General features: G+C 39.5%; 2 protein-coding genes and 2 non-coding genes across 6 annotated transcripts; 3 read left to right on the top strand and 1 right to left on the bottom strand.

Moving 5' to 3' along the window:
• Positions 1–504: 504 nt before the first annotated feature.
• rps5 (ribosomal protein S5) lies at positions 505–4,062 on the top strand. Of its 3 annotated transcripts, none has more exons than XM_046058274.1 (6): positions 505–683; positions 1,624–1,727; positions 2,009–2,218; positions 3,000–3,128; positions 3,594–3,692; positions 3,950–4,062. In XM_046058274.1, the coding sequence occupies exons 1-6, from the start codon at positions 518–520 to the stop codon at positions 4,016–4,018; spliced, it is 777 nt and encodes a 258-aa protein (XP_045914230.1). In that variant the 5' UTR covers positions 505–517; the 3' UTR covers positions 4,019–4,062. The 3 variants fall into 3 exon arrangements, with proteins under 3 accessions (XP_045914230.1, XP_045914231.1, XP_045914232.1); XM_046058275.1 differs by lacking the exon at positions 505–683 and adding an exon at positions 786–804; XM_046058276.1 differs by lacking the exon at positions 505–683 and adding an exon at positions 1,115–1,133.
• Positions 1,791–1,924, top strand: LOC123977233. The gene has a single exon (XR_006826602.1). It is a non-coding gene; the product is annotated as a small nucleolar RNA SNORA3/SNORA45 family (small nucleolar RNA).
• LOC123977232 lies at positions 3,377–3,509 on the top strand. The gene has a single exon (XR_006826601.1). It is a non-coding gene; the product is annotated as a small nucleolar RNA SNORA3/SNORA45 family (small nucleolar RNA).
• Positions 4,063–4,160: 98 nt separating the features above from the next.
• Positions 4,161–13,078, bottom strand: ddah2 (dimethylarginine dimethylaminohydrolase 2). Its single transcript, XM_046058273.1, has 6 exons — positions 12,925–13,078; positions 11,377–11,964; positions 9,772–9,960; positions 7,334–7,453; positions 6,743–6,886; positions 4,161–5,143 (listed from the first exon to the last, which is right to left on the bottom strand). The coding sequence occupies exons 2-6, from the start codon at positions 11,674–11,676 to the stop codon at positions 5,024–5,026; spliced, it is 873 nt and encodes a 290-aa protein (XP_045914229.1). The 5' UTR covers positions 11,677–11,964; positions 12,925–13,078; the 3' UTR covers positions 4,161–5,023.
• Positions 13,079–14,490: the final 1,412 nt, after the last annotated feature.

The raw sequence follows: 14,490 nt of genomic DNA, 5'->3' as shown, positions 1-14,490 counted from the left end.
ACATTTTTAATTGCTATTTCCACAACTCATGTGGTCACTAAACCTTTTCACTCCTCCTCTCTCATTCAAATAGGCTACAAAAAAACTCCCAAGCTGTCGTCCTTCCTCTGAGGATGACCTAATGAGGTTGAGGCACGATCTGATACAATTTCCCAATATTTTTATATAACAGGCTTTTGAAAAAAGAAATAGATCTCCTTGCTTGTCCATACCAACAATAAAAAATAGCAAGGTATCAAATGAGGTACTCTATTGGTATCGGTATCTTTTGATTCTGGTATCGTAAAATTTTAAACGATACAAGAGGCTTCTTGAGAGGTGATACGTCTTCAAGTATCTTCAACCAAGACCAGTTGCGCTTGATTTTAACCTTCCTTGGATTTCAAAATATCATCTGTGATTTTTGCAAATATATAAATCAATAAATTATTTCTTTCTTTGAAGCATAGTAAATATAATATAAACTTCTGATCCGCTTCTAGAGTCTAAGTACACTTGGAAACTTTTATTTAAAAAAATGATGGCCAGTGCCCAGAGCGTCAGAGCCAGTTTTAAAAAACTACTATTCCCTACATGCCTTGCGCACCGGAAGGACCCAAGGAGCTCACCGGATATCAGGACGCGGCGCCCCGAAAAGGCCCTTTTCCGTCTCAGAGAAGTGTGGTACAGAACGGCAGACACAAGTGAGTGAAAAATTCACATTTTACTCGCTTCTTACCGCTTGAAAAAGATTATTCTCTGATAAATAGAAGCGATAATGATTCCAGTTGTCCCATAAATAAGAGCCAAACATTTCAATTATGGGTAATGTTGTTTTATTTCCACAAAGTGTTAACCTGCGAGCACAACGGTGCTGAGCATTAGCATGTGGCTAGCGTGCTAGCACATGTGGATGCGGCGTGTTGATCAGCTACCGCGATAGATCTCACACTCCCTACTCTATTTCCTTAAATGTTGCAATCGTATACTTGCTCATGCCACGTTTTACTACAGTTTGAAATACCAGTAGTCTTTATTAATGTAAAAAATCGCAATTTGAAGACGATCGCTAGCTTGTCATCTGACATCGCTTTACTTAGCTACCGTTACGTTAACTGCGGAAAAGCAGGCTTCATCTTGGGCCCTGTTTCAAAGTATGGCGGTGTTTTTAACCTTTCAGCCTACCCCACTTTCAGTTATATTACAGTGATTTGGGCCAAGAATAAACTATGTAGCTCTTTCTCTGTACCACGTTTTGTATGTAACGTCGGGTTGGGTTAGCCTGCAAACGGATAGCTCTGGGCTGTGTAGCCAAGATATCGATCTCCAGCAATATAAGGTTTTTTTTTTATAGGGGACTGATGCGATGTATCATATTGCTTGATATTGGAAGATCAACTGTATGTTTACATTTAAGCGTACCCAGAACATGTGACAATGACGATCCAGTTTGCTTTATGTGATCACTATCAACCAGACAACTTATCAATCAGTGCCTCATATTATTAGACTACCTGATCTGACGTGAAAGATATTTTCATAATTTCCAACCCTATCTTAGAAAAGTGTAATGTTTGGAGGAAACTTCTTAACTTTGCGTTTCTTTGGCTTAATTTGACCGCCTGCCTCTTTTTTAATTCTCAGTGACTGAGTGGGAGACTGCCCCAGCTGTGGCTGAGACCCCTGAGATCAAGCTCTTTGGCAAGTGGAGCACTGATGATGTCCAGATCAATGACATCTCCCTGCAGGTAAGTGGCAAGAGGCTGTTGCTGTTTGTGTCAACTGTTTTATAGTTATCTTTATCAATGTAAAGCGAGGCTAGAGTCACGCTTGGACACTGACCTGTTGTCCTAGTGTGCTAGAGTGCTCGCAGAGGAAAATGTCTTTGCTTATTCATTGGCTGTAGTCTGCTGTGGCCCAGTCAATCACCAACTCAGACACACTACCACCTCATCCATAATGTCCATGACAATGCTGTGTTCAAATCTGTGTAAACTGTGTGCGCTAAATCGCCTCCTGTACACTACAGGATTACATTGCTGTGAAAGAGAAGTACGCCAAGTACCTGCCACACTCTGGAGGACGTTATGCTGCCAAGCGTTTCCGTAAGGCCCAGTGCCCCATCGTGGAGCGTCTGACCAACTCAATGATGATGCACGGCCGCAACAACGGCAAGAAGCTAATGACCGTGCGCATCGTCAAGCACGCCTTCGAGATCATCCACCTGCTGACTGGAGAGGTATGTAGCTCTCAACTTCCGCAACAATTGTTAGTCTTGTTTGCATGTGTAGAGCGATTAGGACGCCGCCATCTGATCAAGGCTTATATTTGGAAGGCAGCAGTCAAACTATAAACTACATCCAAGGGTGAACTGTGATACTGGATTAATGGTCTTCAACTGATACTATTGGAAAGGTTTTCATTGTAAGACATGAGCTTTTGGGTTGTATTTGTGTTTTGCCTATTTATACTTAGCCCCCCACCCCAGAATTTATAAAAGGAGATCTGTATTCATTTTAATCCAGTATTAGTAGCTTTCCTGCTCTAAAGACTCGTCACAGCAGATTACAGTGAATGTGGTGCACTTCTGGTTGAGAGAATTATGCTTCCACAAATTGAATTTGAAGAGAAATTCAAATGAGCTGTTAATTATGCCAGAGGCACATCAAAGTAACTAAAGAAGTGAATATTATTGAATTATCCATTTCACTTGAATTTTTGGCTAAAAGGTTAAATTCCCACATCTCTAAGTAAAAAGAAAATCGGACAGTTTGCATTTACATCTATAATGTGAACTGTGACCACAGCAAACACATGCCACTGTTTGGAATGGGGCCCAGTAGAGCCCATAGCATGACTGTTGGCACAACACTGAGCAGATACCAGCACTTCTGAGTCAGGTGTCAGTAAGTCTCTGGTGTCATGGATACTTTTTTTTTTTTTTTTCTTCTTGCCACGTTACCACATTTTGTGCATTCATAGAAGTTTCTTACTACCATTTTGATTTTTTTTGTTCCCAGAATCCCCTGCAGGTCTTGGTCAACGCCATCATCAACAGTGGACCCCGTGAGGACTCCACCCGTATCGGTCGCGCTGGTACCGTCAGGAGGCAGGCTGTGGACGTGTCACCCCTCCGCAGAGTCAACCAGGTAACCACATTAAAAACCGTTCTTTGTGGCTGGGGTAATCTTTGCTTAGGACAAAATCTTCTTATCCCAGACCAGACAAAAAAAGATGGTGTTGTGCTTTCACATAACTTCATATCAGTTCTAAATTGTGGCCATTGTGAATGAGAGGAAAAACTCCTCCTTTAGCCAGATGATTTTTTTTTAACCTATCAAAGGCTGAATATTTGTATGTACAGCCATTCTATGTCTTGATATTATTTGATGCATTAAGCGAGGCTAGAGTCACGCCCTGATACTACCCATTGTCCTGGTGTGCTAGAGTGCTCGCAGAGGAAAATGTCTTTGCTTATTCATTGGCTGTAGTCTGTCGTGACCCAGCCAATCACCAACTCAGACACACTAAACCACCGGCCGGTGTTTGTTCCACCAAAGTTAATTTATCAGCCTGACTCTCACGCTCATGTTCTGCTCTCTCTCGTCTTCTAGGCCATCTGGCTGCTGTGCACAGGAGCAAGAGAAGCTGCTTTCAGGAACATAAAGACCATCGCTGAGTGCCTGGCTGATGAGCTGATTAATGCAGCCAAGGTAAGTTTATCCACTTATAGAATTACTATTGTGATTCAAAGTGCAGTGTAGCCTATGCCTTACCCTTTTAAGTTATGTGCTACCTACTGCACAAATAACTGTAAATACCCTTCATATTGCACCTTTCTGATGCGCATTTACTGACCTTGTTAGTGGTCAGAGCTAGGACATAACTGTAATTAACTCTGTTCCTTATACTTTTAATTTGCAGTAAAATGTATTAAGGTATGTTAAACTGCATTTATCCTCCTTTTCAGGGTTCATCTAACTCTTACGCCATCAAGAAGAAGGACGAGTTGGAGAGAGTTGCCAAGTCCAACCGTTAAACATGTTTGCTTTCTAACAAAACAAATAAATTTGAAGAAATTTCTGATGTTGCAAGTTCTTTTATTCTATGTCCAACACACTGATTTAGATTCTTGGACAGTGAACAGGCACATAAATTACACACAAGCAGGACAACTACTCTTAACTTGTCAGTTGAACTTTATTGGCTTTGTACTTACTACAAACTTATACACAAGAAAGCTAAAACAATTAAAAAATTCTGCATCTCTACCGGTCAGTAAAAGTTAATGTTTGAAGAGGTACCACATATCTAATGGAAATAAAGGCTCTAACACTCACAAATCCGCAGACTTGAATTTGGGTACCACACAGTGTCAAAGCACTGAATTCAGTTTATTTTAAAAAAAAAAAAAAACCTTAGAAGGTATGTGTTAAATTTAAGTCTTGCCTGCCATAAACGGTGTCAATTTTATGAATCACTAAACTGGTTTTATTAATTTCATGATGTATGATCAATTCAGGTCACAAATCTGTTAGGACTGCGGGAAGTAATGGAAAAACTAATTCTAGGCCATATGCCTTAGTGGTTTTCTCTCATACATTAGCTAATCTGATTGTATTCATTCTGTGATATTTAAAAAGGATTTAAACGTACACAAACACTTGTACCATTGTCTGTTTACCCTTTTCTTTTGACATTAGTCAGCTCAGCGGTTGTCTGTAGAAACGGTTAAGTTATTGTCACAAATCAAAACAGTTACAGCTGAATTTAGTGGTTAGTTACATTAGAGTTTTGTGAGAAGGACAGCATGCTGCACTTTCGGATTAGCGGGGGGGCAGCGGTGCCAAGAATCAGCTTGTATTCTACAGTATGCCTGTTTGCAGAAGTTGCATTTGGATCATAGTCTCATATGGATGCTGTGTCAGTGTTTCCCCCCCAGTAATAAATAGACAAGAACTTTAAACTGGAAATCTGTGATGTGGCCACCATGAACATGTCCAGGTAAACGCTGTGTGACGTGCTGGTGTTTGGAAGTGTTTTTTCAGAAATACGTGTGCTTTCTGTTGATGAGGAGGCAAAGAGAAGACAGAGACGCTCCCAGCTTGGAGGCCTCGCTGCAGGCTGTCGGCAGGAGGGTGTAGTCCTGGAGCTTCTGGAAGGCCTACAGAGAGGACAGAGGAAACATCTTACTCATCACGGGCACAGACTGTACTTGATACACCCAAAAGGGAGACATTACTGGCTAATAAAAGGAGAAACAGGAGGAAAAACGGCTTCGAGAATGACATACAGCAGAATGACTTAAATCTTTCCAGTGGCTTTTGTAAAATCACTTCATGACTTGAGTTCATTTAGACGAAATATTCTTGATTTTCTCTGGCATCTAAAATGTAAAATATTAGTCAAAGTCAGAAACTAACATGTAACTAACACTTCTAGATTTTTTAAAAGCATCACAAGAATCATCTCATCTCCAGTTTTGGGCCATCACCTTCCCATTGCTTAAAATAATCAGAGATTAACTTCTACGCACTTAATAACATAACAACCTATATTGTGCTTGCAGCAGTGAACTGGATCTATGTATATTTACTCAAGTTCTGTACATAAGTACAATTTTGAGGGACTTAACTACCTTTCCTGAGCATTTCCTTCTCATGCTACTTCCAAGTTCTACACTATAATTTAGATTTAGATAAATATTGAACTTTTTACTGCACTACAGTTATTTCACAGCTTTAGTGACAAGTTACTTTACAGATCAAGCTTTTCCTAAAATTGTCTAAAGAGTTTATAGAATATGATGCTTTGTTATACATTTAACTACTGTATCTAATATATATGTAAAAGTATAGCTGAAACGATTGGTTAATTGATTGATTGAAAACAAATGCAATATTTTGATAATTATTCCAGCTCCCCAAATGTGAGGACTGACTAATTTTATAATTAATTGTCAGGTTTGGACTGTTGGTTTAACAAACGAATGTTGTGAAAGTGTCACTGTTTGCTCAATTTTTTTTTTACCAAACAATCAATCAAACTAATTACTTGAGAGAATAATCCACAAGAAAATAATTAGTTGCAAAATAAATAGTTACAATTGATTTCCACTTCAACCAACTACAACAGTAAAATACTGCTTTTACATTAATGAATGACCAATAATAATATAATGCTATAATAACTAACAGTCACTCTGACAGGCTCTGACGTTCGGCTTTCTGCATCTTGTCAAAAGTCACATTCAGCTCTCTATTATTCTCGTTGCCGTGAGTGAGAGAATGGCTTCAAAAGATGTTTAAGCTTTTGGAACCACAAAAGCAACTAAGTCAGCATATTTAATACCACAAAGTTTGTACTGTCACACGTAATACAACGTTTCTGTTACGATCTCAGGTGAGAGAGAGACCTACAGCATAGGAAACAAGGTCTACTAATTTTATTTTACATTGTTATCAGTGTCTCTGTTTGTACTGATGAGTGATAAAGTTGATAAATGTCCAAAATAAATTTTTATAAGGAAAAGGACCTTCTGTGTTTCTGAATGCAACAAGGTTACAACTTCCAGCAGCTGAGGCACAGTAGATCAAACAGTATGGGGTCTAGTAAAAAGTGTTTCTTAAGCTTAAGCTAAGACAAAATAAAACAAAATGATGCTGCCTAATCCTTTACTTTAATAAAGATAAGGCTCTTTTTGTAGAAACTGAAGCCTGCACCCCCCAAAAAAAAAACCAACATGAACCTCTGCTGGACTCACAGAGACGCTGTCAGGACATTCCTCTGCAGGCCGGTGGAGCAGGAAGTCCCGATTAGACGGGCCTTTGATGTAGACACAGTTTGCTGCTGATTCCTCTGGAACAGTGAGCACTTCATAGTGGTGATCAGTCAGCTGCTCCATCATCTGGAGACAAACACATGCTTAATAATACTGTGCACCACCCTGACTGCACAAATGACCACTGCCAGCATTACACACAGACTCAAATGCAAAATTAGTGCCATTATTAATATGACCTCAGCAGTTAGGAATATATGATGTGAGCAGTTCACATTAAGACAGATAGAAAGGGAATCACTGACACATTCACACAGAGGGAAAATGTGGTTTCTAATACTCGATTAAGGAACATCTAGCTGCAGTGTTGGTGAATAAAGCAAAAATGGAAACATCTGCATTGAGACTGACTACATTAGTTTAAAGTTAAAAGGAAAAGTTTGGCATTTTGGGAAATGCCCTTAATCATGAGCGCTATCACAAACTATTCCTTTAAAGAAAAAATATATTATTTTATATGCATTAAAACCACATACACATACCCAAACATTTACTACAAATACAGAAACTTACCCGGAGTGTCTTCTTGGCCCCGTTGCTGTTGCTGATGACGATCGTGTCTGGACCCCCCATGGAGCAGATGTTTTTCAGTCGGGCTCCGCCACAAACAGGGACAGTGGACACAGCAAAGTCCTGAAAAGACAGAGGTGGAAAGGTTTAATGAACACACTGTCCCTTCAAACGAGTCGTGTTCCTTCATCTAGTTTTGCATTAGTCACCTGACAGGCTTTCTTCTGTGTGTTGACAATAACATTAACGACGGCTCTGTTCTATTCAAGTGTAAAACCTTCACCACATGTACCTCGACACAAAGCAGCCTGCGGTGTGATTCTGGCGTTTCTTGTGAATGACCAGAGGCAGTCATGCAGTTGCCACCTCTTGGTCTGTATTCAGTAGGGATTAATGCAGTTGCAGTAATTCATGAATTGACATTTACTACATAGGTTTAAAGAAAGACATAAGATACTTTGGTTATACAAGGTGTTTTGATCACATTTTTGCCATCATAAGTTCCTCTTTGACCAATAAGACCAAGTAAGTTATTCCTTCGTGATGTTAGTCTGTAAAACCTGCAATTATGTAACTAGACCCATCTGAAAGTAGGTTAATAGGTATTATTAGTGTTTAAAATGTAAGAGTTTTTGTCCCATGGTCTAAAAGTAATTGCTTTTTAGCTGAGGATTTTACATTTGGTCAAGAATCGCATTGGATGGACACACAACCCATTTAAACAGTGGGGATGTTTTCAATATGATATATTCTTTTTAACAGGTATAATTAGATAAGATATTTTTGTCCCAAAGGAAATCTGTCGTGGTTACATACAGATCTGCTGTTAAAACATACAAAATAACAGTGCACACTATTATAGTGTAATATAATGTGTGGCTACCACAGTATAGGATGATTGTGTACCAGACAGCTTACAAACATAGAAGTGAAATCCTAATCAGGACAAAAGAATGTTTTGGTGTCACTGGAAATTACGCTTCTGTGTGTTTTTAAAAAATATTGTGTTGCCTATTGTTTTTACTTGAAACAGACAAATATCAGTATTGTCAGATAAATAATTTACAAGACAGAGTCTACAGCCATGCTCTGTGAAGCTGTACTACAGTTGCGCTTTGAGCTAAATGCTAATGTCAGCATGCTAATATTCTTACGGTGACAATGTTAACATGCTAATGTTTAGCATTATAATGTTTACCACACCAACATTAATTAGCACTAAACACAGAATGCAGCTAAGGCTGAGGGGAATGTCATTCGATTTTGAAGGTATTGGACACATTCAAATTTTGAAATTTAAAATGCATGTTCTAAATTTCATAGCAATCTATCCAATAGTTGTTTAAACATTTCAATCAAAACCACAAATGTGAACCTCATGGTGGCACTAGAGGAAAAGTCAGCAGCATTCATCCTCTGGGTGCCATGGGTGTCTATATCAAACATCATGGCAATACATCAAATACCTGTTGAGATATTTCTGAAATACATAAACATGCACTATAACTAAAATAATCTCTCTTAGCTGCAAAATATATAGGAAGCACAAGCAACTCGGCCTCCGTGTTACAATGACAAATATCTGGCTATAAATATGTACAATTTTGTATTGAATGAAATGAAAAGCATGAAAATGCTGGTGTAACAATTCTGAAACAAAATGCAGAGGATGTCTGAGGTAATGGTCTGCTGGTCTTCCTCTTACATCCCCCATTCTGACCACAAGAACCCTCCCACCCACACTAATTCAAACCAGAGATAAATACATACACATTCAACACAAGCAGATGCAAAGTGTGTGTGTGTGTGTTAAGAAAAGCAGAAGTGTGTAAAATGCACTTAAGAGAAGTGAAGGAATCAATACTAATTGGTGGGTCGTGCGAGCCAGAGGGGCCCCCTGCTGTGTGGTCTCCATTATTTGGCCAATGGAACGACCTCATTTATCACTGTTTACAGGCTATAATTTCCCAAATGCAATACAGCAAATGGCCACCTGCTCACTTTGGCAGCTGGGTCAGTTTTCTGATAAGCACCTTGGCACTGAGACCGTCTTTGTTGCACTGGCTAAAAAGATGGAACTATTGGTTATTTCATGGTTTTCAAAGACTGAGGGCCTCCCCATAACATTAGACTACACCAAATGCATAAGGCATTTATTAGTTTCTGACTCTGCTACTGAATCTCTGAACTCTGTCTTTAACCAAATCATACACATTAGGCTACTCTTTGTGATCTCTTTTTGATAACTAATGTAATATTTTTTGCCTTCCCTGAAACTATTTGGATCCCCCCTGGGGAGGCTCACCTGCCACTTTGAAAACCTCTGCTCTATTACATACAAACGCTTGCATTCATGACAAAAGGCCCCAAGCACACAACTGTTTGAAAGAGGACTTCATCGATTCACACAGAGATCAAGTCGTTCTCTCCATGCATCTTACCCTGAAAGTGTCTGCCAGCACTTCCGCCCCTCTCCGGTTGGTGTGGGAGGAGATGCCAACAAAGAACTCCCTCCCCGTGAAGAGGACATCGCTGCCCTCCAGTGTGGCCCCTCCAGAGTCCCCCTCTTCAGCCCCCATCTCCACCACAGTCAGGTTCAGCTCTGACATCACCCTCCTCACTGCCTCCGCCTGGAGATATGATAAGTGAAAACAACAAAACACATTCAGTATGAAAGTTTGACTTACAGGGCCAGGGTTTCTCTGGATGAAAATAGTACCTTTATTACTGTTTGTACAATCTATCTATATTGTTAACAGAAATAATTGTGATATCCTAGGAAACCCAAGATCAAGATTATCTTTATTTTGTTTCATACAAACTGACTTGCTCTCTTTTAGAAAATGTTGCATTTGACTTGATTTGACAGCGTGACTACCTAGGTAGACATTAAATTTACATAACATCCAATAAGTTTGTTTACACACATATTTAGTCCAGTAGAAAATTAACTTGTATGGGACACATCGTAGACAGCAAAGCAATAAATATTGTGGACCAGGAGGGAATCTTCACATTTGTTTTGGCACTACACTGTATTCTCACTTTGTACTGCTATTGCCTGTCTCTTCGTCCGAGTTTCAATAAATTTTGCTGCTTAAGACATCCCGAGTGTCCTGAAACCTTCTTCATCGAAAAGAGTTGACTAGCTCACAAGAATTTCCCTCACAGATTTTAGCTGGAATAATTTTATTTGTTGGGATTTCTGTAAGGATCCTATGATGAAGCTGTTTTGAAAAAGTTCCTTGATGATGCATTCAAGGAACCTCTAACGCCTGTAACATATATAATTTCCTAACAATTTCCAACAGGTTTCCTCAAAGCTATGCTATGTGGGGTACATTAGAATTATAGAAACAGCTCAAAACATATATTAAGAATAAACTTTCCAGTAAAAAATTAGCAATGAAATAATTTTTTATTGGGTTAAAATGGAGCTGCTCCCTCAAGGAATTTTCTATTTTGTCTACAATTAGACCAAATAAACCAGTTTTTCCCACAGAACTTGCTAGAAAAATATTAAGATATTACAGACCAGTAAAATAAAGCATAACCAATTATTATAAGACATGTACCATTTGACACACTATTGCTTTTCCCCCTATAATTAGTACCAAATTCCTTAGTTCTTTCCTTAAATGTCAGGGGAAATCATTCTGAAATTACAGACCACTAAACTAAAGTGCTGACGGAACCTCTGACATTCAAGATTTAAGTTAGCTCAGCTGCCAAAAAGTATTACATTGCTTTGCAAAATCAAACCTAAAGGGCAAACAATAAAAGAATACATGGCCATCATTTTAAGGTTGGTTTGAGTTTGGTTGTCTCATTTATTAGGTTGTTTACCGCAGTCTACTCTCAAGTCTCAGATATTGGAGTTTCCAAAATGGACCAATAACTTGACCATGTGAAAAATGTAACTTAAAATTACTAAATGCTATCTTAAAGAAGTGATTTCCAAACGACCCTGTAGATTAAGTGCATTAACAGAGGATTAGGGTGGAGAAATGGCTTAACTAAAGCCATTGTCTTCTCCCCTGTGTTACCTCACTGCGTCTCTGCTGTTTGAAGGGCCTGGTGATGAGCGCTGTGTCTCCCTGGATGACCGCCACATCCTCTATTCTCCAGCTCTCTGGCAGCTCAGGGTCAGGGGGGATCTCGATCAGCTGCAGGCCCACCTTCTGCCTCAGGGCTCCTGTCAGGCAACCAAACTGACGCTGAGCTTTAGCCATGTCCACTGAGATCTCCCCGTTCTCACGACCGTCTTCCGCTGCTTTCCCAAAAGTCTCTGGGATGCCCCGTACCACGGCGTGGGTGAAGCTGCCATATGGGCACATGTTTGCCATAATTTCACAACAGAGTGTTTGTGCGTCTCAAGTGGTAGGAAATACTAAAATCTTGCCAAAATGCCAATAAGTTTGGTCTGCCAAGAGACAAGCAAGAGTTAATAAAACAAATAAGCAGCAGATCTAGTCTTGTAACTCTAAACAAAGCTAATGGGATGAACTAGGAGATCCAGGTGGAAAGTGGAGAGCATCTTCATCCCTCTCTCTCTGACTCTTCTTTCATTCCAGTCCTTCACTGGCTACTCCTCTATCTGCAGATGCCAAGGAGCGGAAGCAGATGATCCCAGCCTAAGACAGAGGGAGATGGACACATTAACAAGGCCAGATACAATGGAGCAAACAAAACAAAGGATACATTTTTTTGAGCTCCAGTGTGCACATTTTCTGTGGTATACTGGAGATTAAAATCAAGCATGGCACTAAAGAGTTGCACTTATGTGAATTGCTTGATTATTAGTTTGTAAGAGCAAACAACTACAATTCATCACCAGTAAAATATGCAACGGCAGCTGAAATAACATACAGAGATAGCACAGTTGAAAGGAGACAAAGGAGTATTGTTCAAGGTTAGATTATAAAGAAACATTATTCAATAGCCCTGTAATATGCTGCAAATAATTACAGTGGGTTACATTTGGGACAATTGCCCTTTTATCATCTTCCCTTTAACTCACAGCAGTCGCTCACTGTGAGGCTGCAGAAAGGGATTTGGTTCCCTTCCACACAGGATGTTTCCTAAATCGGCTTCAGAACTTATGCAACAAGTGCTGGGCTTTGATATTCATTTTGTTTATTCAAGCCAGCACATACAGCAAATTAAGAATAGTTACTTGGAAGTGTAAGCTCTCAAATCTGACTCAATGGTGCTTAAATTTAGTTTGGGTGGTACCCACCAGTGAGATCAATGCCACCTCTTGGAACAACAATATTTTTAAAAAGTGCACTACATTTTGAACAATATGCTCAAAATTTAGTTGACTTTTTTGTCTTTTCATTGAGTCTGAAAATGTAACAAAAAACAAGCTGCGCAGTCCTGAGTTATCCAGCTGCAAAAATTAATATCAATCTCAGCCACACAGAACAAAACATCTTGAGTGTTTGGCTGCAGGAGTGCACCGCCCAGCAGTTCACTGCTCCTTCCCAAATACTTCTGAGGATGTTCCACATCTTTCTAACGGGGGAACTACCACCAACACTCCCAGAAGTCACGCAAATAACAAACAAAGTTGTGGACTTATATCTGCTTACCTCTTTTAAGTATCTCAGCTTCCACGCTCCTCCACGTTTCCCTCTGTTTAAGCTTATTTCCAAACCGACCCAGTTCCCGTTATTCCCTCGCTCCCCTTTTCCCTCTGCCGTTCTCTGCCGATCAACCACATCTAAAGATGGTGACTGTGAATGCAACAATTTCCGGTTAAGAATTCCAAAATAAAACCTTCTAGTAGGTAGGAACCCGTAGGGACCCATAATTGGAGCAGTTGTATCTGCTTGTCTTCTTTAGGATTGGGGAAACTACACCACACACCACCTCAACATATCAAATTGAATAGTTAATGTAATAAAACTCAGATATAATGAAGTGGTCAAGCCAAAACAGTTAGTATTTGCATGTATTTGTAGTTAGTACTTTAAAAGTTTGAATTTTGGGCGCCGCCCTGCTTTTATTTTTTTAAAAGCCAAATCGCTCAACTTCCGCTGTACTTGAGGTGTGTTTGACGGAAATCTCCCACCCTTTCATCCCAGCACCCCCCCTCCCCCCATCCCTCACACGTCCTGTCCGGATTCAATCAACGATCATTTGAATCACCACAGCCACTGTTGTATTGATTTCCAATACTGCTGAATGTAGCTATAAGTAACTGCGAGTACAAAATCACTCAGGTTTGGTTAGTAAAACATTTTCTGATTGAGTTGACAGTGCATAACACTAAACATTGTCCAGGATTAGACTTTAGAATTAGATAAAATACTACATATAATTATAAAATTATAGCTTTTTATAGCTAGCTTTTAGCCTATTTTTAAGGTGATAGTACAGTTAGGGGGCTTTTCATAGAAAAACTACCTAATTAATGGTTTTGATATCTTCATGACTGGGAAACTTGCAGGTCACTTAGAGTAATAAAGAGCAGTTTAATTTAGCTTTAACTGGTTGGCTGCATTATAGGAACAATTCTTGCATTAAGTTAACCATTTGAGCCCCACTGATGAAAGCCCTACTTTTGCCAGATATAAGCCTACACTAAAACTCGTTCACTGTATTGAGACGCTGAATTAATGACAGATTGGAGTATATCTGAGAGGTTTTCTAGGATTAAGAACTATTTCCTAAACCTCCCTTAATCCTCACGAATTGTTTGTGAAAGGTCAGATACTGTATCAGCAGCCCTGCCCTGGACCGTCTGCTGTAATCTAATTGTCAATCGCTATTCTTCTCACCTCTCCCACAGTGGTCTAAACAAATGGCTGCATTAACCATATCAGGTTCACAGTAGATTCATTTCACCAGTGTGTTAAACAATTTCAAGCTTGTCACCAGCTTGTTTTTCTCCTCTCCTTCTGTTCAAATACATCATAGATTAAGGCCTATATGCTGTATTACTGAGCCATCGTCTGTTTTTGTCTTTGTGACATGACAAAATAATCTGGCTTTTCCTAAAATGTGGGTCAAATGATGTTGGACACTGGTGAGATTGTTGGATAAGGTTTCCTCAATAGGCACGAAAGGACAAGCTCTGTATCCTTTTAAACAGCATGATTGTGAATTGAGTTTATAATAAGTCCATTAGTATTTGACTGAAATTTGGCAACTGA

This window comes from Micropterus dolomieu, linkage group LG09, assembly GCF_021292245.1.
Source record: "Micropterus dolomieu isolate WLL.071019.BEF.003 ecotype Adirondacks linkage group LG09, ASM2129224v1, whole genome shotgun sequence".
In the NCBI taxonomy this organism is placed as follows: Eukaryota; Metazoa; Chordata; class Actinopteri; order Centrarchiformes; family Centrarchidae; genus Micropterus; species Micropterus dolomieu.
The sequence above is the reverse complement of the archived record's forward strand: the minus strand, read 5'-3'. Positions and strand labels throughout refer to the sequence as shown.